At 41.3% G+C, this 27,752-nt stretch overlaps 1 protein-coding gene across 2 annotated transcripts in view; it reads left to right on the top strand.

The window, feature by feature from the left end:
- Positions 1-27,752, top strand: part of TTC7A (tetratricopeptide repeat domain 7A) — a 176,334-nt gene that overhangs the window by 69,960 nt on the left and 78,622 nt on the right. For both annotated transcript variants that reach the window (XM_065630962.1, XM_065630963.1), the window contains 3 exons: positions 2,065-2,122; positions 5,499-5,571; positions 12,092-12,252. In XM_065630962.1, coding sequence (XP_065487034.1) covers positions 2,065-2,122; positions 5,499-5,571; positions 12,092-12,252 — 292 coding nt within the window. The remainder of the gene's footprint in view (positions 1-2,064; positions 2,123-5,498; positions 5,572-12,091; positions 12,253-27,752) is intronic.

Here is a 27,752-nt window from a genome sequence, read left to right as displayed (position 1 = left end):
TGTGAAACAGTGGAACATCTGCCTTTTCCTCCTATCGCTAGCCTTTAAGTCAGTATGGCAAATCACTCAGTTATTTGAGGGAAATCTGAAGAGTGTCTCATTGAAGTCACTGAAAGATGTATCCTCAGAGGAAGTTATTGCCACTTTTGCCTCACTCTTAGAAGCACAAATCTCTTGTTCGTATCAAATGCCCATTCATTGCTATGCTGAAGTTTCTGCAGATTTGTTCCCAGTGGCTCCAGGTCAACAGCAAACCTTTCTCTTCGTCTTGGAGTTCCAGTTTTGAAATAAGCTGCGTGGTCAGCTTTGCCTCCCTTAGTTCTGGTGAAGAATCCGTTGAAGGCAGGAGAAGGTGGGATGAATTTAATAAACGCTAAAGAGGAAAGACCAGGTTGAGAATGCATTGTGAAATACAAGTGCTCTTCTTATCTAACATCACCACCTCACATCTTCTGAAATCTTTGTAGATGTAATAGACGCTCACTCTTTCAGAAACAAGAGAGTGTGCTGCTGGACCTGTGATTTCATTTAGAATTTTGGTATAAGGCCACAGATCAGGGATGGAATTGGAAACTTTTTCTGTCAGTCTTTGTGGATTTCATAAATCGTCAGTATACCAACAGCACTGGTTGATGCTAAAAAAAAATCTCCTTTAGCTGTAAAGGCACAGTTAACTTGCAGCATCAGTCCTCAGTATTGTCAAACATGAATTTCCATATGTTTATCCAAGTCAGACACAAATCTGGAGATGGGCAACCAGGTTTCCAACTTAGTTGTAGATTAAGATGCTGTTCATATTGTGGGAGGTGGGACTCGCTGTTTCTCAGTAGTGCAGAGGCAAAGCTGAGTAGTTTGCAGAGGCAAACCTGGTGTTCTGAAGATGTAGGAATAAAAAAAAGGTCTGATCGCTATGATTACTTTGGCAAAATAGATTGCGTTCAAAGTTTCACTCACTAGCATGTTGCAAATCCAAAGAATCTGAGGACTTTTATGTCTTGTAGAGGAACACTTAATAACTTTTAAGAATACTTGAATTTTATCTGGTTTTGATGCCTAAGTATATACTACTTACTTTCTGTTCTGGAGTTTACACTGATTTGATGTATGAAGTCAAATATATTAATAGGTGGATGTTTGCTGATGGATTAACTACTCATCTCTTATTTGTGCTGTTCATCAGTAGGACCCAAATTTAGGATAGGTAGAAGAAGAAACAACTGCTATGCAAGATCTGAAAACTAAGAACCAGAACAAGACAGCCAGTGTACTTCTCAAAATTATTCTTAGCTTTCCAGATATTTTGGATCTGAGAAAGCCATGCTTCTCTTAGCTCTTCCTCCGTTCCCCTTGCTCTTGATAATGATGTTATCTCATGATACCCTGACACAAAAAGAGCTTGATTCTTCTCTTCCTTTTGTGGTTTTGGCTAGGAATTAAGTCACACATTGAGAAGTGCCTGCAGTGGGCAGGATCCTTTAGTCAAGCAATTACAGGCACCAAGGAGGGCATTAGTGGCTAATGCCATACCTGAAGAAGCCTAAAAGTCTGTTGTGGTCTCAAGGGAGGTGGTAGTTTAAGGGATTTGTCATAGAGCTGTAAATTTGGCTCCTGGTGTTCAACCTGCAACACCCTCCTACGTGAAGATGGTGGTGAAGATGGTCTGTGTCTGAGTCAGAATATGCTGCTAGTTACTGCTTTAATAATTGTATACACCAACCTGGCAGAGGGCCTGTTATTCTCTTAGTGTCTTGTCAGCATATGTCCCCTTCTCCTCCCAGACCCCTTCAGTGGTACATGTAAATAAAAAATGATTCGGTATTTCAGACAAGGGAGCTGGAAGAATCTTTAATAAAAATGAAATTGAGAATTCAGGTTAAAATATTGGGTTTTTGCAGTTCTTTAAAAATAAAGTGGCATGTTTTCCAGCCATGAACACAGACACCACCAGATCTCCATAGTTTTTGTGCTCCCAGTTTGAAATACTCTGTGCTTGTGTAACTACTTATTTATTTAATCTGAAAGATGGAATTAAGCTCTTAAATAGTGTTGTATCTTCTCCTACAGCTACTCTGAAGGGCACTCAGGATGAATTAAACAAGAAAGCACTTAGAACTTTGGAGAGGTGAGTAGGAATCTTGCGGATACTTGCATTGTGTATTTCTTTGAATGAACTCAGAATAATTGTTGGTTTTAATGTTGCTGTTTTGTTTTGTTTTTCTTCTGCATAAGGCTTCCTTGCCTGAAAGTTTAAAAACAGTTCAGTAGATTTCAGCGATAGTCTGTCAAAACCATTCCTGTGATGGCTAAATGCAGTGGTTATCTGGTTGAATATCCAAGGTAGAGTATCTGTTCTGCCATTAAACAGGGATAACCTGAGCTCTAAATTGACTGCATTGAAATCTACAGTGCTGGGAGATGCAGCTTCATCACGTGAGGCCAGCAGGCAGATACGGAAAGCTGGTTTTGTCTCCGTTCCTGTGTGAAGCAGGCTTAAACTCCTATATAACTCATGGTGGGAAAGTACCTTCACCACCAGGGTGTAGGCTGCTATGGGGTGACCTGGCATCACTGCACCTACCGGGGAGGAGATGGGTGCTGGCCTAATGAGTGTTTACATGAGCTGTTGTATGAAAAAGGGGCTACGGAGGTAGCAGTACAAAGTAGTCACCACTCACCTGTTCTTCACCACTGTATTTCGTGGGGGAGTCTGATCTGATGGCTCTGCCCTTAAAGCGTCTGTGAATTAAACTCCTCTGTAGCTGCAGTTTCCTCAAGTAAAACTGCTTGGGTTAAAAATCAGTTTTGTCAGTTCTGTTGTGGTAGAGAGGTGAGATGTGAGCTTCCTGACCCTGTTACAACTAAGTTACACCACCAAAAATACACCAGGTGGTGTTTGGAAAGTTAACAGTGTAAATGTAGAATGGCAAATAAATGGAAGCTTATATGGTCTGAGTCTTGGGCTGAAGTGTCTAATTCTGGGTTTGGTGTGGCCATAAATACATTATGAAAGTGAAGAGAATTTGAGATCTCTGGTATCTCAAAGGACAGATGTAGTAGGTTGAACATACTACTGGATCTTAGCGGTTTTTCTGTGGCTGAGCAAGGAGGAGTCCAGCATGTTTGTCTTGCACTGGTTTTACAGTGGTTGCAAGAGCCGTATAGTAAGCTGAAACCACAGATGTAGTTGTGGATATTTATCCTATGAAGATCTGCAAGATATTGTAAAAGCCATTTATTTGGTCAGGTTTTAGATCAGAAGTATACTTTTAAGTTGCACTAGTTCCTGGACTCCGATGTAGTACTTTCACTACTGCCCAATTTCAATGTAATTGCAGTGTTGCAGTGCTTTTAAACTGCATTTATTTTTATCCTTTGACCTTTCCCACTGTCTGTGGCTTGTTTTCATCCTATCTTAACTCTAGCTGGTAAGCAGACAAGTTTCTAGCCAAACATTAAGTACTCAAACTTCAGCCAACAGGGATGTTGTGACAGTGAGCTGGTTACTAGTGCCTTCCTAAATGCCTGGGTTTGGTTTCTTTCATTTTTTTTTTTTTCTCTTCCTTGTTTTTCACCTGCTTTTAAAGTACATGTATGATCTCTCAGGCCATGGTTTGACCTGTAGGCATTTTTATAAGTGGCCTTTTCAGCAGGAAGCTCGGATCAAATATTTTTCTAATGCGTTTTGAGGAAACTGAACAATAAAGTAACAACTCATTGTTTCTTTCCAAAAGTACTGTTAATCTCTTCTCACATACACCCTGTTATTTATTGTTGGAGAGGCTATTGAACATTTCACAGGAGCTGCTTGCTGAAGAGGTGGCTCGCCCTGCTCCAACAGCTTGGGGCAGAGCTGGGTTGTCTAGTGGAATCTTGTTTAGTTTTGGGGATTTTTTTTGTTTGTGTGGGGGTTTGTTTTGGTTTTCGTTTTTTAAGTGGGTGGCAGAAATTAGTGACTTGCCTGTACTAATTGCACCTTCATGCCTTTGGCATTGCTTCAGAATCCTTGAGTGCTACCTTGACTTACAGAGTTACAGGACATTAATTCGTTCTAGAATCATAGAATCATAGTTCTAGAGCCATTAGTTATAAAAGTCAACTCTAACAGCTTCTTGCTCACAGGCCAAGATGGCATTTAAGAGGTGGCTGCCATTAAAATGGTGTGTGGTTTGTTTCCCAAAGTAATTATGTGATTTTTTTTGTTGTTGTTTATTTGTTTGCTTATTTGCTTGCTTATTGTTAGTGAATGAATAGTTTTGGCAGGGTTTTGCACCACCAGCCTTGTCAGCCTGTCGTTTTCCCTCATAAGGACGTCAGTCATCCTCACTTTGGGCAGGGCGATGCAGGTGCAGGCTTCCCCGGTGTCCTGGAACACGGCCCAGGAAGCGGTCAGGAATGTCAGTTGGCCATGAGGGACCTTATTCTTCCCTATCTTGCCCATGTGAAATGACTTCCCCGTGCTGTGGAGCTATGAGTGAGCTCTGTGGGTCAGCAAGGGGATAATCCACTGGTCCCTGGGCTGGGCTGCTGATGTGGCGTGAGCCAGCGCCCCACGTTGCTCCTAGGTTAGGTCCCCAAAACACTATCTTCACGTCGCCTTGGTTAATGGCTTCTCCTCAGGCTGGCAAGCTCAGACTGCAGTTTCATGCTTAGCATAGTCTGAGAGGAGCAGTCCTGCCCTGGTTGTCCATCCCTCTTCCCTGCCTTGCACAAGTCTCTGTGAAGGGCCTACACATCTGGTTCTGGAGATGCCGCAGCCTTCACTAGCCGAGGGATCACTGCAGTGCAAACTGTTGCCTGCTCTGGACTAGAAGGTTCTATCGAAGAGGTCCAAGCTTGAGAAGTACAGGCCTTGGTTTTGGTCCAGGCTCAACTCCTGCTATCAAATCCTCATTCCTCCCTCAGTGTCTTCCCTTTCCAAATTTGGAGTTGACTGTCAACGATTAGACTAGAAGCTGCAGGGTGGAGGATGTTTTGTGTTTGAGCACTCGCTTACATCATGAGCTCCTGATCTTTAGTCCTCTACATGCTCATAGTCACAATAATAGCAGAAACAATTATTACTTTTTCAGTGCTAAGCTAACCCTCTCCTGTTGTTTGAAAATTGGCAATATAGGAACAAGTTGGACAACTATCTCCCTCACGTGAATTACTTAAAATAATGCTTTAATGGGTTTGGCATGAGTCAACAGCTACTTTCTCCATATGAGTTATCCAAGTTCCAAAACATTAATTAGCATTTAATGAAGGAGCATGTAAGTTATACAACCTCCTGGCAGTTGTGTTTCTCACACTTGTTCCTCCTGTGAGCTTGGCTTAGCCAGGCCAGCATTGATGTGCTTTTTGTCTAGTTTTGCAGTGCTCCCCCATTGCTGGACTGTTCTCTGTAGGGGAGGACTGGGTTTTGTTCTGTGCTTGTGTGTGACTCGTGACAAAGAAGTTCTGCAAAATACAATCTAACAGTCACTTTTCTTTTTGTCTTGTGTGGTCATCCTTTAAAGAGCACGTGACTTGGACCCAGAAGATCACCAGATCATATTGTACCTGTCACTGCAGCTGGCGCTCGTCAGACAGGTATGTGCAATAGTTGGCAGCCACTGAGTCACGAGGGGGTGGGAGAAGGACAGTCCAGCTGAACAAGACTCAGACTTGCTAAACAGGGTCCCTTCCTTCCTACATTGTAATTGATAACAATCAGAATATGTTTGTGTAAGACATTTTTTTTTTTAATTATTATTTTAAAAATAGTAATTCTATAGCACAGAAATGACCTTCCCTAGGGCATGCGTTCAGCTCTAACTCGTGAGCAGTGCTGTTCCCACTTGGAACTACTTTGTCCGGGTGGGGCGAGAGAGGTGTATTTATTCCTGTTCCCTGGGTATCACGCTGTGTCTTGCTGCAGGCCGCTCCAAAGGCTCTCCCGTTACGGCCTGGTTCTGTATCACGGCAGATCGCACGCTCTCTGCGCTGGGGGTTGGTTTATTCCATACTTGGGCACATTCGGCATCAGACTTTGACGGGTGCTGGAGCTCTGCAGCGAGTGGGATTAGTTGGCATTTGAATGCTGCTGCAGGTGTTAACTCATAAAAATGAAGCTGATCAGAAAATACACTGGACTGCCTTTCAGGAAAAAAGAAAATCAGGCTGTGCTCTGTTTTTCTGTCCCTTCTTTTTATGATTGGGATGTGTTTTATTTCTCTGTCCCTTCTGTTTAAAAGCTGAAGTCTTTGTTGGAACAGCCCCTATTTTTTAAATGCTTCTCTAGCTAGATTTTAAATTTCATCATCATAGTTTCCTTCTTTGGCAGGCTTTCTGCTTGCTGCAGTTGTCTCTCCTTAGTCTATACTACAGACCCCAAAAATTGGATCTTTCGTACCTTCCTGAGCTAATTAGGGGAGCTGTGTGTTCATTAGGTCAAACTAGTTGTTCCAAGAGAGCACACTCTTGAGAATGTCACTTTTGTAACCCTTTCAAAATGAGGGCAGTGTGTTGTGAGGAAGCCTGCAATAAGAAAGGATAATTAAAATAGCTTATTTAACTTTCTCATCTGCCCACTGGCTGCTTTATGATGCAGTTTGCCCAAGGTCTTTTCATTAAAAAATATCCAGCTAGCCTTCTTTCTGTCACAGCTTTTGCCTCTTTGGGAAGCTATCTGATCTGCTGCCTCTTCTGCTTCTTGCTATTATAGCTTTTCAGCTGCTATCCCTAAAAAATAAAATCAAGATTTTTGTGGTCATTGGTTCTTTGTTGTTTTCCCTGTTATTGGTCCACTGCATTTTAACTTGCTACCCTTTCCTCTTCTCCAGTTTTAGCCTGTCTTTACAGTGTCGTTTCATATGTCGCATTTCATCATTTCCCTTCCCTCCTGTTCTTCCCATTCAGTCTCTTGTCCTCATGTTCACTTCCTCTTGTCTACCTCAGCTGCGTACTTTCATCCTTGATATTCTGACAGTCGCCCCTGCTACTGTAGAAGTGTGATCTAAGTGTGTTATCTCGTGTCAGCCTGACCACTGCGATGCTGCTCCTGCTCTTCTCCATCTAGTGAGATATAAATCTTTAATGCACGCTTGGAGACAGAGGAGATAACCTGAGACATCTTTATTTTTAGACTGCTGTAAAATATCCCTACTCTTCTTCTGCCAGTTTACTTAATGATAAACATTTGGTAATGCATTTTTAATATCCTTAATTATTTAAAGTATCTAATATATTCTCTTTCTGATTAACTGAAAGATGATACCTTTTTTTTGATAGATTGCATTAATGATTGAACTTTGCAGTTTGGGCTTTAATCAGGTGATGCTACAGTACCAACAAATCAGGCCATTCCTACACAGTGGGTTATAATATAATACCTAAATGTTATCCTCAACAAATAGGCCTTTTTGTTTCCATAGTCAAGGTCAGTAAATGAGGTAACCTTACCTAAATTTTTCAGTGTTGGGTATCAGCTTGCTTAGATAAGAGGGCATTTTCATGGAACAAAGCAAGAGAGGCAGCTGACTGGTAGAGTGCCAAGTGAAGTTGGAACAATTCATCTTCCTTGGAAGACTCTTTAAAATATTCCCAATCGCTCTTGTCTCTATCAGCACTGGGCAAAGGAAGGGGGAGATGGAAAAGCATAAGCTTCTCTCTGACATGCAATGAGGACGTGACAAGAAGTGGAATGGTTATAAAAAGTTCTCACAGAGTTGGCAGTTGAAAACCACCAGCAACGAAAACGAAAGATGATGATGATGATGTTCTTCGTGTTTGTGAGTGTGGCTCTGTGTCTTAAAGACCACCGGCATCACTGGGAGGACTCCTGTGACTCCCGGAGGGTCTAGGTCAGCCCCACAGCATTTTAGGGTGGATTTTTCAGCAGAACACAGAGTAGCATACCCTTTTCTGTAAGGAGGCTCTCAATCTGTTTTTTTCCTCCAAAGCTGAAGTGCCACGAGGCCAAGGTCAGTGTTTGCTGTGGTGGTTTTCTCCTGCAGTGTCTGGCTGGCAGCCGGCCGAGCTGATTGGCAATTGAGACTCGTAACTCTCAATTCCTGGTGGCTGGTTCGGCTGCTTCTCCTGTTTCTGTGGTAACAGCATTTGGATCAGCAAAAAACAAGATAGAATGAACATTTTAAAGCTCACTGATTATAATGCCTTACCTTGTTTTTTAGCAGGCCAGTTTCTATGGAAATGTCTCGAGAGAGTCAGCACTCCTGTTAATTTTAAGTGCTGGTTCACTTCTTGTTTTGGGTGCTGGTGTTGGTTTTGACCTTGAATGCGATGTAAATCAGTATTGGATACATAAAAACAACACATGGGGGTTTCGTACCATTTTAATACTTCATTTGATTTGACCTTTCTTTGCATGAAAATAGGGAGGGAAAGACAGCCAGGGGCCAGCAGCTGAGAATTAGAGGTCTCGCTTATCAATTTCATCTGTGGGCTGCCAACAGACCTGAAGTTTCAAGTGGCAATATCCAAAAAAACGCCTACCGCCTTCCAGAATGTCTGGATGTAAAAATAAGATAAACATCGGTTAAGACACCAGAGAACAGTTTTTATTCTGGTTTCAAGAAGGTGAGACTGCTATCTGTTCTTGGCCCCAGGAGGCGAGCTGTTTTAGGAGGTATTGAGTGGTGCTTCTTCTAGCGACTGCTGGATGTGGATAGTTCTGGTCTGAGTTTCTCCCAGACCAGCTAGTGCCTCCTCTGCTGAACAGCAACATGCTGCTTTTCTGTCTAGGTCCTGGCCTGGATTTTTCTGGTGATCAAAACCAGCTTGTAGTAAGAATTAAGTAATAACTTAACTCACAGATACGCCTGCGCCTGCTTTCCTGAAGTTATGGTGCACTGTAGCAAGTCTGTTTTCAATGCAAGCTCCTGCTGGTCAATAAAGCTTTCTCCTTTCTATAATCCTTGTGCTATAAAAAGAGATGGAGAGGATAGTTTTAATGGTTAATTAACTGTAAGTCACAACCGATGTGAAATTATAAGGCCTGAAAACTCCTCTTATGAAATCCTGTTTCATTTACCATTCTAAATATGCAAGTGCATTCTACTGTTGGGAATTATTTTTAACACTCATACTGTTTTCTTTTTTTATACCCACAACTGTAACATCCCAGCATTGTTTTTAAGAAAGCATATAGCATTATTGAAAAAAGTCCTATTATGTAAGAGGCAGCCTAAATAATCCATATTGTGGCATTATTTTGGTGGTGCTGCAACATGCTATTTTTGGCTTACTGCAGTGTCTTTGCTTCCTAATCAGTGTGATCTGAATATACCTGTGTGCCATGCAGAACATGTGTGGTATATTTATTAGCACAAAGATGAATCAGAGAAGGGTAGCATCTTCTAACTGCAGGCCCTACTTGGACTTGCAGTCCAGCTGAAATAGGATTACTTTGAAGTGCAGTACTTGTAGGGAATTTAAACTGGCAGCCTACCTCTGATACAGCCCTGAAGTTTTAGGGTGCTGTCTGGGCTGCCAGCATCCATCTTTCTCATATTACATAGTTACTTAAATAAATAAGCTTTGGTACCTGTCAATGGACTGATGATCTCTGCTTTCCAAAAGGAGTTTGTGTTGACCGCTGCCAAATATCTTGCTTTTGTTGTTCTAGAAATTTAGTTGTGTTTTGTATAATGCTTCCCATAAAGGAATAGAGTCTCTTCATATTATTAAAGGGTATTTTTTCTCATCTGTGTTTTGTCCACTGTTTCTAATTCTTCAGCAGTACTGTGTAGGCTACTAATGCTGTTACAACAATAAGGAATCTTTTTGGGCTCAAGTTAAACAATGGCATGTCAGGGAGCGTGATTAACTTCCAAAACAGCCATTGCCTGTGACTCTGATGGTACTAGAGGGAAGCATGGAAATGAGAAGTAACCATTGCAAGCCCTGTGCTACAGAACAGGGGAAAATTATTTTGGATTATGTCTATTTCAACAGAATGTGACCGCCTGTTCAGTAGGTACCGGTTTGCAAGAGAGGCCACAACTGACTTTTGTGTTGGTTTGGTTTGTGTATGTTGCAAGAAAGTCAGAGAACTTCTTTGAAAACTGAGCTCTGTTAGGGGTATGAACTTGCAGTTGTATGATCATCAGACATTGTACATATAAAGCAAAGATTCAGTGACTTAGTTTGCATGATCATGTTCAAGTAAGGTCAAGTATCCTTACAGTTTCAAAGTCCCTCAGTAAAGACACTAGTTACAAGTATTATTCTTTGTCTGATTCATACTGGGAAATTAGGATCGCCTTCCCAAGTCTTTGAATAGAATCATAGAATATCTGAGTTTGAAGGAGACCTTTAGACATCACCCGGTTCAGTCCCTGCTCAAAGCAGGCTGAGCTGGAACAGGTTGCTCAAAGTACTCTCCAGTTTGGTTTTCAGATTTTCTTTTTCTCCTAATGAACTTATTTTTCCTCAAACTTAGAATTCCTTTATAACTACTTGTGCAGGTCTGAGACAGAGGAATGGAAACAATCCAAGGTGGTTTTAGTCCTGAGTGCTGGAAGAGTCTTGATAGCAGCTTTGTTTTAGCAAGTCAAAGGTACTAAAGAACTTTATGGATGGGCAGCTCTGGGCCCATCACAGTTTCATGCCTGTTGTCCTCGTTCCAAGTTGTTGTGTCATTGCTAGCGCTTTTACATTGTAAGAAAATGTGTCCTCGTAAGCTGCTGAGGGAACATTGGTGTTTTAAGCCAATGTGTATACTTTTGCAGTAGGCTATAATAGTTAAATGGTTAAAGTAACTCAACTGACAAGCAATAATTCATTAAAGCTGAGCACTCAGTCATATATCCCAACCTGAATCTCAGCCAGGATGTTCAGCAGTTTCGAAGCTGTGGGCCAGATGCCAGCTTGGGGTTATGTCTGCAAAGCAGTCGCACTGATCTCCAGACTCGCATGGCATCACCAGTAACACAGTAGCTCAGTACTTTGGCTTATATGTGCACGGTAAGAGTGAAATGTCACTTGTACATGAGGATGAAGTTGTCCCATGAACAGAGTATGTACCGTGCTCCCAGAAGTACACCCGGGATCTAGATAATCTAGATAATTACCAGCCGCTCCTGTAATTGCAAGCAGCGGAATTGCTGCTTTCCTTAGTTATGTGCTACCTGTTTTCCTGAGTGACCTGTGGAGGCAGTGGGAATTGGACACTGGTGGTATGGCAAGGCAGGAGAACATCTGCAGAGCTTTGCTAGGTGGAGAGTTCTCATAGCAGGAAAGAAGGATCTATGTTCTCCATCCATTAAGGGAAGGAGAGGGGAGGTATATTTTTCTGTTTTGTTTTCTGCAGGCTTCCAGGGCCAAACATAGATCTGGAATAATTTAAGTAACAGTAATTTCAGCTGCTAGAGAATCTTAAAGGAAATCCTCCATATAAAACTCACTGGTAGCCAAAGGAAAGAAAATCTACTAAGAAGTTCCCTTTTGAAAAGATAGCCTAAAATAGGGTATTGGATCAGAAAGAACATGCAATATACTTGCATTCATTATAGATGTTAAGTTTTCTGCCAAGTGAGACTTGATTCTAATGACATGCTGCTGCTGTGAGAGTCAGGACTGTTCTTTACATCACTTCTTGCAAAGATATTTCTTTTTCTGGCAGCATGTTGAATCTTGACTCTTTTACCCTTGAACATTGAAACTTAATTTTTATGTTCTTGATCCAAGTCATGAAAGGCATCCCAGGAGACAAAATGTGGCAAAGATGTGTAACGATCTCCCTCAGGTGAAGAGCCAGCCACCCATCCTAGAAAACGAAGCTGGGATTTGGGCCTCTGCCATGGATCTGTTTAGAGAGAGAAGCACCGTGCCAAAGTAAAAAGGGGGTTGATTGGATCAGGTCTGCTGCTCCTGTTTATAAGCAGTCATTTAGTAACACTGCAGGCTCTTTTCTCTAGAATGTATCATTATTTTTTTTTCGAACTGCAGTATCTTAATTTTGTCAAATTGTTCAGATAGTAGAAGTCTTTCTTATAGGTGCCTATTCTTCAGAATTTCTTATGACTGCATTTGTTCTTACCTGTTGGTTATAATGTAGGACTGAAGAAGAAATGTGTTCTCTTTTTATTTCTACCCCATCTGCTCCCAGATTTCTGATGCTATAGAACATCTTCAGGAAGCACTGCAGCTGTGCAAAGATGACATGAATTCACTTCATCTGCTGGCCCTCCTCTTTTCAGCTCAGAAGCACTATCAGCATGCACTGGATGTTATCAACATGGCTGTTGTTGAATACCCGGAAAGCTTTAGGTAAGAGTTATTACCTGATGCGATACATCCAGTCAGGAATGATCCCCTCATTAGCTCTGTTGTTCTCAGTTGTACACAAGGAGCCTATTAAATCAAGTGTGCTACTGGCGTGACGCTCTCCTCCTGGGTGTACTGGGAAGTTAAAACATGTGAGTCTCAGGGTATTCTTTTGATTTTCTGTCTTTGCGGTCTTTCTGTTCTTAAAACTAATCCTTGTGCTTGCTTGCTTTTCCAGTATTTGTCTTTCTGTATTGTGCTGATGGTGTCTTGTCCCATATATCTCCTTGTACTTTTTTGTATGTCACTTTACGCATGGAGAAATGAGCGTGAGATAACTATGATGATGTCTGTATATATCACAAATAATTTTATATTGGGTAAATTTCCTCGTTGAAGACAAATGTTCTTCATGTATTGACCATTCTTTTGATGCTCAAATGTGACACATTTTGCTGTAATAGCACAGCTGAGGGAAAAGATCAATTGAAGATCATAAGCTGTAGTAATGTATGGCTGAACGGACGGCTTGGCTGCCTAAGAGCAGGTTTGAAGCGGCACAGACTTCTTGGAGCCAAAGCTTTCCACTGTTCTATGTTTGACTCAGTCCCTCATCCATCTGAGGGAGACAAATTGAATTCCTTGCGATTTACTGTCATGACCTTTCAAAACAATGAATTTGTCTGTTCTGTGCAAAAAGTAAAGCTACTATAATACTTTATAGTGATCAGAGACTAGCTGAATTTCTCAGCCAAACTGCAGAAAGTCCTGTTGCCTTACTGGAAGACCAGCTTCCATTCAGAATTGCCTGTATTTAACTGATGTTTCAAACTCATGCAGCATTGTCTTTAGACAGCCTGCTTTCTCAGGGGAGAGAGGGAGCCTCTTCCACAGGTGTAGTCCAGCAGCTGAGAGGGATGTTGTCTAAACCAGAGCAAAGGAAGTTTCGCAAGTGAAATGGAGGCTATCTAAACGTGAGCTTGAACGCTACAGGATCTTTTAGAACTATGGTGCTGTGTCAGCATGTAATATTTTTCCTTGTAAGCTGCATATTGCCATTTAAAATAGCTCTGCTGCCCGTGTTTTTGAGGTTACTTGCTTTGTGTATGTGAGGAGCTAAGACTGTCAGTGCACATGTTTGAGAACAAAGTGAAAATTAGTAACGGAAGAATTCTTAAAATGCTGTCAACATCTCTTCCGAGTGTGAACATGAGTATAATTGCAACAGGAAATACTCCAGTGGTTGCTAAATTGTGGTTTGGGGTTTGAAAGTAATAAGCATAGCAGACACTCATGTTGTACATTCACAACAGTCAAAGGTCAGACGTTTGTTGAGGACTACAAACACTCAAAGATAGATAAGACAGAGGTGGAAGAGGAAGAAGAAACTAATTGTTTATGTGAGGAGCAGAGTATTTGCCATGTCGGATCAACCAACTGGTCCGTCAAGTCCTGATCTTTCCTCCGGCACTTACTGAGAATTTATGGTTCAGGGGAGGACAAAACGAAGAAAACATGCTGTGCGAAGTATCTTGGAGGGCTGCTGGGTGGGTTCCTTTATGTTGTCTGGTAACCTGATTTCCCCAAAGCAGGAAAGAATATTATCACCTATGCTTCTATCAGTGCCAGTCTTCATGTGCAGAAAGACCTTGCAAGGAGTAGCAGAATAGGTTGTTTCTGGTAGAAACAATATTGGTAGTGAAAGCCACAAGTTGATGCTTACTCCTAGCCATAGACTTGCCTAGAGTGTGTGCTCTTGGGAGAACCCCTCTTTGCTTGGTGCACACACCATGGTACGTAACAGTTGGCAGCGAGTCTCCTGGGATGCAGGAGTAGAAGCTGGCTCCTTGCCTCTGCCACTGTGACCAGCCTGTCTCAGTGTGGGCCTTTCTCTAAACCAGCCAGCAAATAACTAATGAGTGAGGGAATGGAGAAAGAGTATCAGAGTTGCAAGAGAGAGAGAGAGGAAAAAAAAAATCAAACAAACAAAAACCCAGCACAAAACAACCAACAACAAAAACCAAAAAGAAACCCACACATTTAAAAAAAGCGATTCTGAAGAAAGAGGACAACAGGAGTCCAATGAGAGGGGAAAGTAAGAAGAGTAACAGAATACATCTATAGTTTGTACTGAATCTGAAACTGTTCCAGACTTTCTAGAGGTCTAAAGTACAGTTTATGCTAGGAGGGCTTTACCGCGTTGTGAAACCTCTTCGAAGGGAGAAAGACTGATGCTATTGTGTATCTCCAGTTGTTATTGCCTTATAGAAAAACGGTAGTAAATTTTACTACTGCATGGAATTGACTCCAGGATACTTCATGTAAATAGTACAGGCAAGTTCAGCTGCATGATTTTAAAGCTGTATTTAAAAGTGGTTGATTATTTTTGCCAATTCACATTGATACGAACCAGGCAACTGTGTAATGTGGTGCCTGGGGGCTCCCTTCCTAATGACTACTCTTTTTGGAAGCATAGTTTGATGGCATGTATCAGGAAAAGAAGATGAAACATGCATTAAGGGACCTTAGGGCTCTGTGGATAGCAAAAAATGTAAGCATTACCTGAATGTATACATCCTAAACAAAAGCAAAAATAATACATAAAAAATCAAGGTCTTAGCTGGCCCAGACTACAGATGTGTCATACTTTTCATTGGTCTCTGACTGTATGTAATTAAGATGAGTTTGTTCCTGCTTTTTATTTTCATATTAAATTCTTTCATCATATATTTCAAAGAAGGAATCATTCAGGATGTCATGTAGTTGGTAAGTGGTTGAAGCCATTGGCAAAAAAATACTGCATTGCTCAGCTAATATACGTCATCCTTTGGCATGAGCCCCATAATGCTGACCCACATGTGTCTAGAAGTGCCCCTTATTGACGCGTTCAGACATTTTACTTCACATTTCAGTGGTCGGTATGGTGCATGGGGAGGAGGGATACAAAAGCTAGACACTGAATACAGAGAGAGATGAACTGGAATGTTTTGGATCGAGCTGCTGGAGAAGAATGTTGAGTAACAGCTGGATATCCAAAACCACAAAATTGTTCAGGAAAATGGACTTAGGAGTATCACTTTGGCTTGAAGGGTGACATATAGTAACAAATGCATTACGTTAGTCGGTGAATAAATTTGAGTGCTTGGATGTACTGTCAAGCAATAACAGAGGAAGACTGGATAGAGGAAGAATGGGAGCTACCTATGTTGGACATAGTGCAAGATGGAGTTGACCAGAAGAAATCTGCTCCCTTGCCATGACTCTAAAAGATAGAAATATACCTGAAAAATTGCTGACTCCTATGGAGGCAGGCTGTCCAGGATAAAACTTAGTGTTCTTACATCTGGTTGATGTTGGTATGCTTTTAAAATAAGTTAATAAAATCAGTACCAACAGCTGGTTTTGGTATATATTTCAAAGCACTATCTCCAGCACATCTGGGAGGGAAGACTCCTGTTAGCATCAGGTATCTCCCCTCCAGGTTGATGATGCTGATCTTAAGGTGTATTCCTCCAGTTTTTTTCCAGCTCGAAGGCCAGCCTTGTGGGCAGTGTTCTACCTGGGACTTGCTGCAATTATCTCCCCTGGCTTGTCTTAGGGATAGATCTTTTACCTGGAATAAATAATATCAATGACAGCCCCTCTTGCCCCCCAGGTGATCTTCTTAAAATGATGCATTGTTTGCTTAGAAAATAAGTGTCTCCATTTGTAAATCGTGTATACACGCCTCACAAAATGTTCTGTGCAGAAGTCCCGTCGGTCTGGCTGCCTGCAGAAGCCACTGCAGAGCGAGGCTGACGCAGTCCTTTTATCTTCAGCTGGTAATAGTTCCTCCTTCCTGTTTTGCTGGTGTAAAATTGACTTTGTCTTCCTGACTTGCCCACTCTTCCAGAGTCTGTTTTGCTCTCTGGTCATCTTTTAGCTCTAATTGGTTAGCTCTCTGCACTGGAAAAAAATTAAGGTCTGTACCCAGCCTGAGGTTGGAAATAGGATATCAATTTTATGGATACTCTATTGCTTTATAATTGCTCCCAGACTGCTTATCAAAACCTGTTCTGTTGGTTTTTGTCTCCTGGATGGCCCCCCATTAAGTGAGAACAATACATTCTTTTGACATAACATACAACAACTTCTAATCACTGCCTAATGTGATGGTGAATGTTTTGTTAAATGATCACATCTTTATATCTGTAGCAGTTCTGCATATGGCACAGGAGTTGTAAGTCTTTTAAATGAATAGCTGCTAATATTCCTTCTCTTCCTAAACTGTAAGTCACTATTCTGTTGCTTTCAGAGTCTCAAACTAGTTTTAAAGAGAAATAAGTGAAAACTTTTGGGAAGCACTGTGATTTTACACGTAAAAGCTCACAAAGAAGCAGGTGGGTTGGTGTTTCAGAGCAATGTAGCTGTCACATGCAGATGCTTTTCTTTTACCCAGATATTTGCTGTCACAAAAGTAATTATTGTAAATGTAGTGCAAAAACAAGCCTGGAAGGCCAAGAAATATTAAATGTGTATCTTGGAGACCGCCAGCAAAAAAGGAAACAAACTTTTGCATTGTGTGTATCATCTTGGTGTTGTTTTAGCCGAAAACTTCTTTTGCTACAACCAGCCCTCAAAATACAAAGTCCTATTCTAGGTTAGAAGTGGTTTACTGACAGCAAATGTCCTTAATTACTGATTTCATCAAAGACCTGTGAAGTAATCATCTGACAAGAATTATTTGTCATAGTCTGGTGCAGATTTACTGTGGGGAGAGCTGTTCTGTGGTATATAAGCGATGTCATTTACCAGGCGCTTCCAGTTGCTACAGAAAAGAAACCAATGTAAAATTAGGATCTCAAAATGCGTGATTAAACTGGCATTTCCAGTTTGAATTTTTTTTTTTTCCATTACTTGTCAGGCAGTTTCTTTTATGGTGAAAATAAACAGCTCATAGTTTCTCTGAGCACGATCTTTATGGGCGCTAGTGGAGTACTATAGCATTGTCGACAGCCGTAAAGTAGAATTTGTTTTTTGCCCACATCTTCATAGGGAATAAGGAATCTGTTGTCTCTCAGCCGATGGTTTGCAAACCATTGTGTTATGCCTAGTCTATATTACAATTTTCATGTCAGGATAGTTGTACCTCCTGCCTCACCCCCAGGTAATATGATTGTGTATGCTCTAGAATGGTTTTTACCCTTTTTCTCATGAAAGTGGTGGTGACCTCACTTAGCTTTAGAAGTATGGTTTTGGAGAATCAGGTCAGCCTGTTCATATGATTTCAGTTCATCATTAAGCAAGAGACAAGGAAGCCTTCTGGTACATCTGGTGAGTGGACCTGGTGGTAAAACAACCTGTTAAAATTCTCAGAGTAGTGTTTTGTTTGCTGAATTCCTCAAAGGTACAAGGTCTGAGGATCTAAACCAGGGATTAATTAATATTTTGGCTGTAGCATTTCATCATGCTAGACAACTTTTATAAATAGGATATTCAAAAATTTGAAGGGTGGAGCTTTTGTAAGTTGAATTCTTGTAGTGGTGTGTTTACACTCTGGCTGATGAGAATGACCCACAAATGTTTTTTATCTTTGTATTGATGCCCCAGACAATAATATAACATGATAAAAAATGGAAGTAGGTACTTGGATGATACAGCAGTACTGTGCTACAAGAATACAAAACATATATTAGGCTTCTGTGATTCACTTAAAAGAGATGTATTAGGCAGTTAGAAGGGTTGTTCTGGGTTTTTTCTGTGGTAACCGTGAATGTTTGCTTTTGTTGGCATGTTATGATCCCTTGTTGTTTTTATAAAATTAGCCTAAAAAAACCTTGGTGATGTATTGCAATCATCAGCACTATACTCTGTGGAACTGGTAATGATATTGAGTATTTGTATGCCAAATATATGAAGAGAAAGCTTTAAGCTTGTCTCCTGACTCTTATTAATGATAACACAGATACTTAAAGCTGAAAAATTTTAGAAATAGAACTAAGGGGGTTTTTCTCATTTGGATTTATTTTCACATTTTTAGTTGGTGGGGTTTTTTTTCTTCTTTTCCCTGGATGATGGGGAAACAGAATGAATTCTTGAGTTATGGCCTCCAAGATCAGATTCCCATTTTAGCAGGTTCAAACCCCTTTCTAAGGATTACAGTCTGATCTAAGACAAAAATTCAGCAGATGAGCATGATCATCTCCTATCTACCATCTTAACACAGCGGGAAGAGGTATCCCCCAGCAGGTTCATGTCTGTTTATGCCAGGAGTGGGTTTGTGTTAGCGTACAAATCCATTCATCTTAAAATTAAGTGGATGGATTCAGTGGTGCCTGGGGAGAATTCCATTCTTTCATAGCACAGGGTTCAGAATATGAATGAAAAGAGTTAAACAGAGTTTAGAGAGGAAGCCTACTACAGACTTTTTTTTTTTTTGGTATGGTATGGATAGAAGGAACAGCCATATGGTTTTCCAGCCTCAGTGGCGATGGTTCAAGTCTTTCTTATGGATAAAAAATTCAGTTTTATTTCATAATAACTTCTTTTTTACTACCACCTGAGTAAATGGCTACTGCCTCCATTCATTTAAGATCTTCATAGTGAGCAGCAGTGCTGTGAGATGCTGGTTTTGGCACTGGAGAGGTAGCACAAGTTCTGCAAATGCATAGGCTTCACCTCAGGAATTTCGGAATCAATTCCAAAATGCAAGAATAGCATGGCTGATTTGAGATGGTTACCACTCACAGGTTCTGTTCTTCAGAGCAATTTATTTGTCTAAAAGCGGGAAGTTCCATTAGGGAATGTCAGTAACTCTGTGTTTCGGACTTCAAACTCAGATTTTGCAGGTATCCCTGCTGAGTGTTTGTTGGCGCTGCTGGCTTGTTTTTGACATAACATTTAAGGCTTAGTGACTGCTGATGAGCCAGAGGAGAACGAAACCAGCAAACCACTTTGTGGTAATAATAACTGGCTGAGTTACTTGTCCATCTCTAAAAATTTGTGTTTCTTCGGGTCAGGCCTGAATAGCATAAACTCTGACCGTTCAGCACTGCTGCTTTTTGAAACAGCAAAGCGTCCATTTTATATTCCTCTGCTTGCGTTTGTCTACCATTAACTTCTTGCTAGTACTTCCTCACCCGGATGGAGAAATGGAGGCTTCTTAGTTCCTGCTGTCTCACTTCAGTGCACTGTATGTATCTGCTTTATCAGTGAGTTAGTCCACCCAACACACACTTTTCTCCCTGCCAAGTGTCATTTTCTTTTGAACAGCTTCAGAGCGTTCTGCTTTATATTCAAAGGAAGGGTTTAGGAGCCCTGACTGTCTACGTTGAATGCCAGAGTGCATTGAAAAATAGCATGTTTATTAGTTGGGCAGCAGAGTCAAGTGGCCAGTAGGAGCCCTGCGGGCTGGAGTTTGGCCACAGAATGTGTATGTGGGGGTTATCCAGGGTGAGGAGGGACTTGGTGATTGGCATACCTGTGTTTCTACCAGGCAGTTTTGTGAATTCCAAAAGTAGACCTGGGTCATGGAGATCAGAAGGAGGACATGAGGCATGCTTGCTGTCTGGAGATGGAAAAGAGAACCAAGGGAAAAAGGTGGCGTGGGCGCGGGAAGCCCAGCTCTAAACTTTGCCTTCCTGCTTTGGGGCTACACGCACATATGGGGGGCTGTATGGGGTGCTACTCTTTATTAGCAGCTTCAGACGTAAGTTTCTGCTGGAAAACATGTTTAGAACCTTCTTCAAGTGAACTCCTTCAAGGGTCTCTTATTACATGGATAAAAGAGGAAACGAAATGGCTATTTTATGTCTTTGTACATCCTGTGAAGGTGAAGGCTGTGGAAAGTCTGCTGTCAAAGATACAAATCTGATAATTGAAATTGTTTCTGAGGCTCCCAGAAGCTGATCACCAGAGGAGCAGTGGAAGATACGTTGGGGTTTTTTTCTTATGAGGCATTCCTGGATCATCTGAAAACTTTAAAAAGCGTCAAATGCAAGGATGATCAATAGTCTCATTTTTCTGATTGGGAATTTATTTTTCAGAATGAAGAACATCAGCTCTATTAGCATTTTCTGAGAATTACTGTTGATAATCATTTCTGGAAAACACAGGTCCTGAAACACAGAGAGTTACGGATGTTATGCCTAGCAAATTGTGTTTCGCTGCAACAGATGACTTTCCAAGGAGTTTGCAGTGCAGTCATGTGGTCTCTCTCTGATAGTAAAAGGGTAGGTTTTTTCAGCTCCAGCTGGAAATTTCAGACTCAAGTGACTTCTGCTCTGAAGTCCTAGCAGTATTTATTTATCCATTGAGAAGAGCACAAAATGTTTTGATTCGTATTATTTTCTTCAAAAAGAAGAGGGAGGAGAAGTATTCAGACTTTCTGAAGAACTCACAGGGAACAGAAACTGAGTATGGTAATTTTTCAGCCATGAATGTGGTTTTTACCTTCTGAAAACAGGGAAAGCGCTTGCCCTTTGCTCTCTCAGAAACAGTGGTAATAATGACGTCTTAGATGGTAAGGCTACTTCTGTTGCCATTGTCATTCATGTCTGCAGAACCAAGTACGTAAGCAGGCACAGTCATACTATTTGATATTAGTATTCATGTTACTTAATATTTTAGTCTCTTTTAATAAAGGAAAGAGTGATAAATGGAGATGTTATAGCTGAGAGAGAGACTGTAACATGGAAGGTTCTGTGTTACCAACATGTCTTTAAAAACATCCAGACATACTCTTTAATACACCAACATTTTTACAGCACAAAACAGATAGTATGAATCATTTTACTCTTTGCTTTGTTCATTTTTACCTTGGCTTGAAGCTTTCTAGTTCAGCAGTAGGTTTGTCATAAGACTTTATTTTAGGAGGAAGGGTGAACATGAGAATGGACAGCTACATGGTCTAATCAAGTTTTGTGTTCATTAGCAGAGTTCTTCCTACATACACCAAAGAAAATTTGACCCGGAACTATGTAAGTATGATGTAGAATTGTGTTTCTCAGCACTGTGGCTGGAAATGCCAGCTGCTGGAGATCCAGTGGGTTAAGAATTGAACACAGTGACCTCAACTACGTATGTCTCTGTCAGCTGGAGAGGCGGCATGAGGCTGATAATTAGCACCTCAACTGAAGATCGTACAAGTAAGCAGTTGCACTGAAACTCATAGTGAAAAGACTCCTGAACGTATTCTTCTTCCCTGGAACCTGGCCATTTGCGTCTACCATCTGAACATTTGCAATTACTTGAGATGATTCTGTAGTTTTCCTTGTGTTTTCTCAGTACGAGGTCAATGTCCTTTCCATGTTGGTAGAGTATATAGCACTGTGGGGCTCTGAACCCAGCTGAGAATACAGCATTGTGCTGCAATCCGTGTCATGAACAGGAGAGGTGACCAGTCGGTCCTTCCGCAGGTGGACAGGGGAGCTGCAAGGAGCTGTGCTACTGAGTGAAGGAGGGAGCTGTACCTCCCACCTCACGAGTTCCAAAAAACAGTTATTCTGTCTGATTCTTCAAATATTAGGCTGGTGCATACACGGGAGCACCAGGTATGTCCGCACTGCCAGAGCTGCTCCTCACAGGGACACAGCCGGGCTGGCTTCAGCCCAGCAACTTGGGCTGCTGCTGGTGGAGTCTCTGTAAGGTGTGGGTCTGTGTAGGCAAACGGCCCAGCTGTTTGGGGTCGCACTCTTGAGCCTTGTGGACCCCGTGGTCTGCCTTGAACTGTGCGGCAGCTCTTCGGCAAGGCATCGGCTAGCCCAAATGTGTCGAGCTGCAGCAACTGCCAGCAAGGTGGGCAAAGCATTGGTGGTAACTCGCGCTAGGCAGCAGACAGAAGACTCAGGGAGTAAAAAAGGTCAGAGATTTTCCTGGCCTGCACAAACCAAGCACGTGCTAATGAACAAGGCAGTCCCCAAGGCTTAGATGTCCTACGTACTGGATTAAAACAAAACAAAGCTACCAGTAAAATGCACCTTAAGAAACCAGTGGTAAGCGGCATGGAGCCAGTGTTCATTTGGGGTAGTGCCTGCTGCTGCCAGCCAGCTGTGCTGATCTCACCCCTGGAGGATTCCTAATCTAACCGGGATTGCTTTAATCTCTGCTCTTCCTACACCTCCAGAAGGAACGGCTCCTGAGAGGGAGAGCACAGAGGCCCCCTCAGTCTCTCTCATCTGCCGCTGTAACTCTGTTCTGGAGAAAGATTTATTCACAGCTGTGCACGGGAGTATTTGGAGTTTGTTGTTTGGAGGGATCTTTTTGCATCCAAAGTGCTTGTGTGAATTAAGGTTTATTCTTATACAATTGCGTATAGGAGTCAGCATAAAAATGCTAAATTAGCTTTGAGTCAAAAACTTTCTTCTGAAACTAAACTAGATGGTACATTTTCTTGTTTATTGTTCCAGTGTTAAAGCAGATGGAAATGTTTGGAGTCTCCTTTGTTGCCAGGGGTATAAACAATGTCTCTTCTTAATCAAGGGGCTGCACATAGTCAGTTTGGAAATGCCAACTGGAAAAGGGTTTTATTTTGAAATCCACTTTAAAAAAAAAAAATAGATTCAATATCTATGCACTTTTTGGAGCCATCACACTGAATTATTTTCAAAGACAATAAGGGTTGAAGCCTGCTGTACCAGCAACTCTGGGATTATGTTACTTCCTTCTCAGTGGCAACCAGCAATTGCCTGTTGCTTCCCTGGCTACCTGCAAATGTCAAGGGTTTGCATAGCAGGGGTGTAGTCCAGGTCGGGATCTCTGTGGGGAAGAGGAAGGGAGATCCTGCAGGGTAATGATGTCCAAGTGTGTCTGTGTGTGTGGTGTGCACTATCTGTGGTTTTGCAGGGCAGGAAAACTTGCATCTGAAAGTCTGTGGTCTTTGGTGTTATTTCTCTTCTCTCTGTGCCACCCCAGGCAGTGTGTGATTTTTAGTTTTGGTAGCCATATTTTGTGCCATATATGTAAGACTGCTTTTGAGCAAAGCCCCATCACATTTCTTATTATTTTTGAAAAAAATTTGCAGAGGCAAAACATATACAAATCAAACCTTCATTGTTTTAAAAAAGGGTTGTCTGATATTAATAGAAAGGAATAGAACAAAGGAGATTTGACTTACCCTTTCAGTTGTTTTGTGAGGATGTAGAAATAAATGCTTCTGCAATGTTGGTTTATTGTTTAAGCCCTATGATGATATTGTGAAGAACAGTAAATAAGCTGCTGCAGTGGTATGGTATTCAGCTCGTTAGCTGTGATAGTGACATTGGAAAGCATGTAGAGAATTCTAGTACAGATATTTTGTATTCTAGAGGTCAAAGTGGTCTTAAAAGAATGAAATAACTTCTTCAGATGCCTTACTGGCTCAGAAAATACCTAATCCTTGCGATGTGTTTTTTAATCAGATGTGCATCAGGTATTAATTTAGACTTTGCTCATTTCTCCACCTTGATCTCATGCAAACTTCTGATGCAAAAACTGGATTTTAGATATGGCAATATCCACTTCTGATCTCATCTAATTGGCCCCTGCACATGGCAGAGCCGGTGTCTCATTTTACAAGGTACAGCAATACATGCCCTGAATCTGTGAATTCTGGATGTAAGCAATATCATAGCTGAACAAAAATTTATTATTTCTCTAACAGAGTATAAGCAATGATACAGTGTAAACTTGTAGTGCCATGGAAAGCTAGAAGCCGCACTCACAAGTTATGTGTTCCAGCAGGTACATTATTTGCCTGCATAGACTCGGCTATTAGTCTGAGATGAGTTGCAAGACATGGGAGAGACAGAAATCATGGTTTTCGGTGTCACTGTGAGCCCTGTTATTACAGGGAAGAGCCAATGAAGCAATTCTGTATCCAAAGAGCACCTTAAGGAAATCATGTTTCTTACAGCATAGGGCAGATTTGCTCTTCAGCACTTAGGAGGCTGTAATAAACTGTAAGACTGGCTGCAAATAATGTCACAGCTAAAGGAAAAAAAAGTGTTGCTCTATCATTAGGGACAAAGCCATATACAGGTTCTCACAAATGGATGAATAAATTCTAAATGCTTCCTGTGATGTGTGAACTCCAAAATTAACACCACTGATTTCTGCATGCTAAGAATAGCACAGGGTGTCAGCACGGAGGGAGGAAGGGAAAGAGAAAGTTGCCCTTCCAGTTTTCTGTAGCTTTCAAATTGCTCTAAGCTTAAGTAGCATAAATGGCTACATCTGCTATTTCAGAAGTTAACTAAATAGCTTTCTATCGGTGCTGTAGTAGAGAAGTCCTTGGTCATTGGCCTGGCCCCAACCTGAGCGATGCTTACTGCAGGAAAACAAGTGTGCAAATGGATGTATCTTCTGACCTTGGCACCTGTAAGTGCTTATCGTGGCTCGTGAACAGGGTCTGTTTGGGCTGTTGACCTTTTAAGAAAAAGCGAACTGTCCAGATTTCAAGCTGAAGGAAAGCCATGCTGTTTTACCCTACCCAAGTAGGGGGAAAAAATACAGCTGAGGACGGTGCAGATGGCCTGAATCGTACTGACACATAGTCCTGGAGTATCCGCATCAGATGACTACCTTAAAAAGTGAGGTCCTGTCATCTCCCTGCTTTCACTGGGGATCTCATAAGCCACTTTTCCAAGATAATGCATAATAGCAGTTTGTCTGGCTGAAAATATCCTCCAGAAGAATGAGAAAAAAATTCTGTAGAACCAGAATACATTAAAGGCCAAAGAGGAGACGATATTTGTATTTTTTCTTACTGATTGTAAACTTTATCAAGCTAAGCTGATAAAATAATGTAACAAAACAAAAATCACAGTGCTGTGGGATGTGTGTTTTCTACCTAGTGCTTTGCTAACTGGCTAGAAGCATTTTTTCCATCAAATTCAACGGCCTCTCAGCAAATGTTATTAAACTAGATTGCCAGTTTCTCTTGTACATGAGAGCCACTGGTAGCAGCATATAATTGTCTGGGGAGGAAGTCACTGCTCATCTTGTTCAGCACACAGGCCATCTAAATTCCTTCACAGTTTTAGTGTATATCATGAACAATGTTGATTATGTTTTCAGCACTTAAATAGTGCCATCAAACTGTTGCTCAAGAGTGTGCCCTAATCAGCATGAAAGCATTTTGAGGTTGGGCTTGGAATAGAATTTGCAAGCGGGACTGAGTGCAGAGCTAGTACTTTCTGAAGTTTAAGGCTGCAGTTGTGTCGAGGTTTTATATAACAAATACCTCATGCCTTAGTCAGGGCCACTTGTAGTGAGTGTAACTATAGTAACAAAACAAAGTTTCTAGCTAGTGAAGGAATATTTCCAATGAGCAGGACATTGGTCTCTGATCCAGCCCCTGAAATATGCTTATTTATCAGTTTTGTGTGCAATGCTATTTTAATAGCTACTACTGTATTTGCAAAACTATTTAGCAATTTTCGTTTGTTTGCTTTTTGTGTGGTGCGGGATTTTTGCCTAAAACCTATGGAGGGACTTGCTCCTTTTGCCTTCAAATAGAAATGTTCTAATTATTTTCCCTACCTTCTTAACTTGTTTTCATAAAGAAATGGAGATTATGCATTTGGGCTTTTTATACCTTGAGCATGGGGGATGGGGCAGAGGGTGCAAATCCGTAGGAAGTTGCATAGCACCTGGGAAGGGACAGTTTGTAGCATTTAAGTGGAGAGTATATAAATACACACTGTTTGTTTCTGTACCTTCCTGTGTTCATTTGCATGTGGTAAGAAGTGATGGTGGAATGAGTAAGGAAGGTAATGAGGGATGTAGCGAGAGGTAATCAGCACAGCTTAACAAAATCTGCATGTGTTGAAGGCGCAGTAGAAGGCTGGGGTCTCAGCGTGGCCCGCAGGAATCCACGTCCCTTGGAAACCGGGGTATTGCACCTCTTTTAGGTTAAGATTTCTGTGAAAACCTAAAAGTGGCAGCCTGGTTAAATAATGGTAGAAAGAATTAGTATTCCATTAATAAAAAAGTCTCGTAAAACTCCAGTGGAGAGCTCTTCCGTTGCCAAACCGATGTTTTATGAGGAGCAGGAAGATGTTTTTAAGGGAAGCATGGCATTTGCTGAAGCAAGCTGAAGGCACAGTACTGAGTCCTGGCTCTGGCTGCCCAAAGCTGTGTCTTTGTAAACCAAAAAAGCACTAGTTTTTAAAGAGATACCTGAAACTCTCATCTGTTGTCTGTGAATAATTGTCTTTTCTAAAGTTCAGTAACTTTCTGTTCAAATGGATGAGACATAAATTCACATTATGAGCCTCCAATAAAACTAAATGCTTTACTGCACTGGATTCTCCCATTCCGTGTATTTCTCTTTCAAGCAATAGCTTCTTACTCCTACTAGTTCTGTAGCCATTTGGTGGCAGAGTATTTGGAGCAGCAGGCAAGAAAACCAAGATGTGGAAAATAGAGGAGAAAACAGAGCGAGAGCCAAAATCTGTTGTTTGGATTTGAGCGAAGGTAGAAAATCCATCTGAAGCTTTTATGTAGTTTTATGGGGCTGTTCCTGCAAATCAGAGAATCTGGTAATTCGCTTCTTCTGCATAGTAAGATGCTGTTTGTTCACCAGCAGACAAGAAGCAAAAAGCTGTTCTTTTGCAGAAAGCATGTTTCCTAGGTGGTGTATAACCATAGTAAACCATTTCAGCCCCAGACTCCTTGCAATGAAGTTCTGTTTGAGCTTCCCAGCAGCCCTGTGATGCATCAAACGTTTGGTAATTGCTTTGTACACCAGTGAAACACAGCTGTGATTGAGGAAGAGTAGAACAGCTGCTTAACAGGGTATAACAATAGCACGTATCAGATTAGGCTGGGAAATTAGGAAGAATTATCTGCTAGTTGAAGGTGGCAAGATGGTTGTAGAAAGGCAGAATGTAGAGACCAGAGTTGGAGTTTTACCATTTCATATGAGCTAACACCTGTGTTCATGTAAAAATGTGACTTAGGCTCCTTAATATCTTCAGTTAATTAAAACATGGGGTTTACATTTCATTTAAAATAAATTAATGATCCTAGCAAGGGATGGTATGAAAAAAGCTGAATCTTAAGGGGACAAATGTGATCTTAAAATACCCAAATAAAAGTGGTTTAGTTCAACATGTTAAGGAAAGCTGGCCAGATATAACTGAATCCATCTCTTTCATTTCAAAATTGGAAAGATATTTTATTACTCCCCCTAAATCAGCGACAGCGCTAAATCCCCTAATAGAAACGTTCTAAAATTAGTAGAACCGTCTGGGTTTCCATCTTTGCTGCACGGTTCTGATTAGGAATATTAATGAAAAAGTCAACTTTTGTCTTTCTCTCTGTTTTAATACATTAATGACAGAGTTAATGTAGGCAGTAAGTTTCAGACTTCATTCTGTGTCATGTCAGTTTGTGTTGTTTTCCCAAGAGCATTTAACTTTGCTGTAGAGCAGCTGCAGGAGTACAGCAGCTTCTGCACGGTGTGTCCTGCATAACTCTGCTTGTGATTTGTGGTCCACAACCTAATGCTTGTGGACTGGACAGGTCCTTGGTTTCTTTAGAAC

This window comes from Caloenas nicobarica, chromosome 3 (genome assembly GCF_036013445.1).
Source record: "Caloenas nicobarica isolate bCalNic1 chromosome 3, bCalNic1.hap1, whole genome shotgun sequence".
NCBI lineage: Eukaryota > Metazoa > Chordata > Aves > Columbiformes > Columbidae > Caloenas > Caloenas nicobarica.
Note: the sequence above shows the minus strand (reverse complement) of the source record. Positions and strands in the feature narration are given on the sequence as shown.